The following is a 2,924-nucleotide window of genomic DNA, read 5'->3' on the forward strand; positions in this document are numbered from 1 at the left end:
ACCTCTGCTTCATCAATCGATCGCTACACTAAAACAACCCATTGCACGTCCCTCCTTTTTCGGCTCTCTCTGTGCTTGTAGCGCCCCCAAGCGGACATTCTTGGATGTTACATACACTTCTGACTTTTGGGAGAAGCAATGTGTGACGGCTTAAGTTCAGGTTTTAATGGTGAATTGAGTTTGAAATTTTCCATTCATACCTTTCCTGAAACACGAAAAGCATAGATAGTTGTTATAACCCCCTCCCCAAAGTTAATAAAATCATCCAACATTCCTCTGGAGGTGTTTTGTGATGTACCACAAAGTAACAGGTAATAGTATAGCTACTAAATATTGTGTCTTTCCTTTGGTGGATGATATAAAAATGATTAAATAAAAAAGATGCGACACTTTTTGACTGAATTAACGTAGTTATTTTAATATGATACATTGCACGGCAACAGCAATTTGAATTAACTCACAAAGCGGGATTTTCCCTTGATGTTGATGAACTGTTTATCACTTTCTCAGATTTTAAAAAAATGAAATAATGGGAAGAGAAAATGTTGATAGCGTTGCATGACTCCTGACTCTCATTACTGATGTTTGGAATGGAACTTTATCACACAACTGACTTTTGAGAAAGTGTACGCTTTCAGAGCTTGGCAGCCACCAAGCAGCATCCTTAGTTACAAATGATGTAATCTACAGATGTCATGAAAACCGACAAGACAGCAAGTTCTCGTTCACGAGTTTGCACCATGCCGTGGACCTCTGATGGAATGGCTCCTGGCTTCATCGTCGATTTCATCCAGGATTCTCTCTTGCTTGACGGACAGGATGGTGTAACTAACTGGAAGACTACAGGTTAAAGTGAAACATATGACAATTCATGTACAAATATTCTTTCAATTACTATCAGACGTGTAGACTAAGTGGCAGATAACACATTCAATTTAGACAGCGTTCAAATAAATGTTGCAATCTCCTGCTGGTTGAAAAATTGAAAGACGAACAAATTAACTCCAGGGCAAAGAGCACTTGCTTCAAGAACCAAAATCTCCCATAAACCCACTAAACCTTGCATTTTTTTAGGACCACTTATTATCAGCAAAATATTTGCAACTATGGTGTACATAATCTAGTAGCGGCACGGTGGGCTCAGCTAGAAAGCATTGGCCTCACAGTTCTGACGTCCCGGGTTCAATCCCGGCCCCGCCTGTGTAGTTTTCATGTTCTCCCCGTGCCTGCGTGGGTTTTTCCGGGCACTCCAGTTTCCTCCCACATCCTAAAAACATGCAACATTAATTGGACACTCTAAATTGCCCCTAGATGTGATTGTGAGTGCGACTGTTTGTCTCTATGGGCCCTGCGATTGGCTGGCAACCAGTTCACTGTACCCGCCTCCTGCCCGTTGACAGCTAGTATAGGCTCCAGCACTCCCGCGACCCTCGTGAGGATAAGCGGCTCAGAAAATGGCTAGATGGATGGATGTACATAATCTATTTGGATTTAGCTCACAACAATAGATGGCATGTAAAATAAGAAGATAACTAATGTTACACAGTAGAATACTGTATAACCCAAAAATTCCACTCCATTTGGCGTTACATCACTACCAAGTGAAGGACAGATCGTCCACAACAAGGATACACATGCCGAGCACAAACGCGCCGATACACAAGCCGGTCACAAGGTTCCTGCTGCGGATCCGCGTTGCGTTTTTCTTCCAGTAATCCAACTCTTGTCGGCGGCGAAGGAGCTGCTCCTCTGCCGTCGTTAAGGTCCGCTTTGCTGACTTCGGTGCTTCTTCGTTCGACATGACTACCACAGTAGTTTTCGTTCGCGCATGAAGATGACGTTTACTATTATACGCATTATGATTGGCAGAACATGGAAGGACCGACGGCAATTGGCTCCCTGGGAGAACAAAAGTAGTCATTGGCTGTAAATTTGTGTCTGAGTTTCTGGTGGTTCGAAAGGTGAATAGCGCCCCTCTTTGATAAAACCATTGATCTGCAATGTAGCCACAGAATGGCTTCCAGACTGGGGGTCGTTATCTAAAGCAGGCTGATTGAGGAATTGGTCAACTTTTGTAAGTGACATTTACAAAAATTAGGCCATCGAGGGAAAAAAATGCATGTTCTCATCATCTTATCTTAAGTGCCTCCAAATAAATTGTAATCATTGGGCTCACACGAGGTTTCTTGGGCCCTCTTGAGCTCCGAGACAGCATTTCCGGGGTGTGCAAAAACAGTTTGGTTACTTTCAAATGTCTTTCTTTGATGACAAACTCATCTGATCATATCTTAATAGATAAATAAAGATACATGTTTGTGGAAATGTACAAAGCTGTTATTAAGAAGTTGGTTACCAAACCTCATGGTAAGATAAAATGTCCGATTGCAAAGATGTTTATTTTATCGTTGGCTTTACAGCTGGTTTTAGCTGAACTACACGCATGTATCCAATGCATTCTGCTAAGCGTTCTTGTTACACAAAAGAATGTGTCAGGATTCTGAACATTTTCCAGAACACATTCAACCATGCCTTTGTTGCTGTGCCCTTGATACACTGGGCCAAAGTAAAGTAGACTGCCCCAAACAAATCCCACACAGTTGTCAGCACACTATTCTCATATCATATCTTAGAACATTATACTGTATAATTTAAGTAATGACATAACTGAGAGCTATGCCAGACTTTTCTCCACATTGTCAATCAAAAATCCATTTTGGAGGTTAATCCCCATTTATGGGGTCATCCAGAAGCGATAACTGGACAACAATGTACTGTAGTTAGGAACAAAGATTTACAAATGAGCATCCTTGCCAATTGCTATTTGCATCATGTGCATGTAAATAACAAAATAGGAGTGATTACAGCATTTCCAGTTTTGCCTCGTTTTCCTGGTTCCGTAGATCTCCCGTGTTGGTCGAGATCAT

At 41.7% G+C, this 2,924-nt stretch overlaps 1 protein-coding gene across 1 annotated transcript; it reads right to left on the minus strand.

Moving 5' to 3' along the window:
- Nucleotides 1-398: 398 nt before the first annotated feature.
- Nucleotides 399-1,833, minus strand: LOC133514541 (cytochrome c oxidase assembly factor 3 homolog, mitochondrial). The gene is made up of 2 exons (XM_061846321.1): nt 1,633-1,833; nt 399-832 (listed from the first exon to the last, which is right to left on the minus strand). The coding sequence occupies exons 1-2, from the start codon at nt 1,799-1,801 to the stop codon at nt 726-728; spliced, it is 276 nt and encodes a 91-aa protein (XP_061702305.1). The 5' UTR covers nt 1,802-1,833; the 3' UTR covers nt 399-725.
- Between the last annotated feature and the right edge of the window lie 1,091 nt (nt 1,834-2,924).

The sequence above is a fragment of the Syngnathoides biaculeatus genome, chromosome 16 (genome assembly GCF_019802595.1).
Source record: "Syngnathoides biaculeatus isolate LvHL_M chromosome 16, ASM1980259v1, whole genome shotgun sequence".
Taxonomy (NCBI): Eukaryota; Metazoa; Chordata; class Actinopteri; order Syngnathiformes; family Syngnathidae; genus Syngnathoides; species Syngnathoides biaculeatus.

Coding starts and splice junctions, on each gene's coding strand:
- LOC133514541 (XM_061846321.1), bottom strand. CDS start 1,801: ATGTCGAACGAAGAAGCACCGAAGTCAGCAAAGCGGACCTTAACGACG. Junction 833..1,632: donor CGCGTTTGTGCTCGGCATGT/GTATCCTTGTTG, acceptor GTAGTCTTCCAG/TTAGTTACACCATCCTGTCC.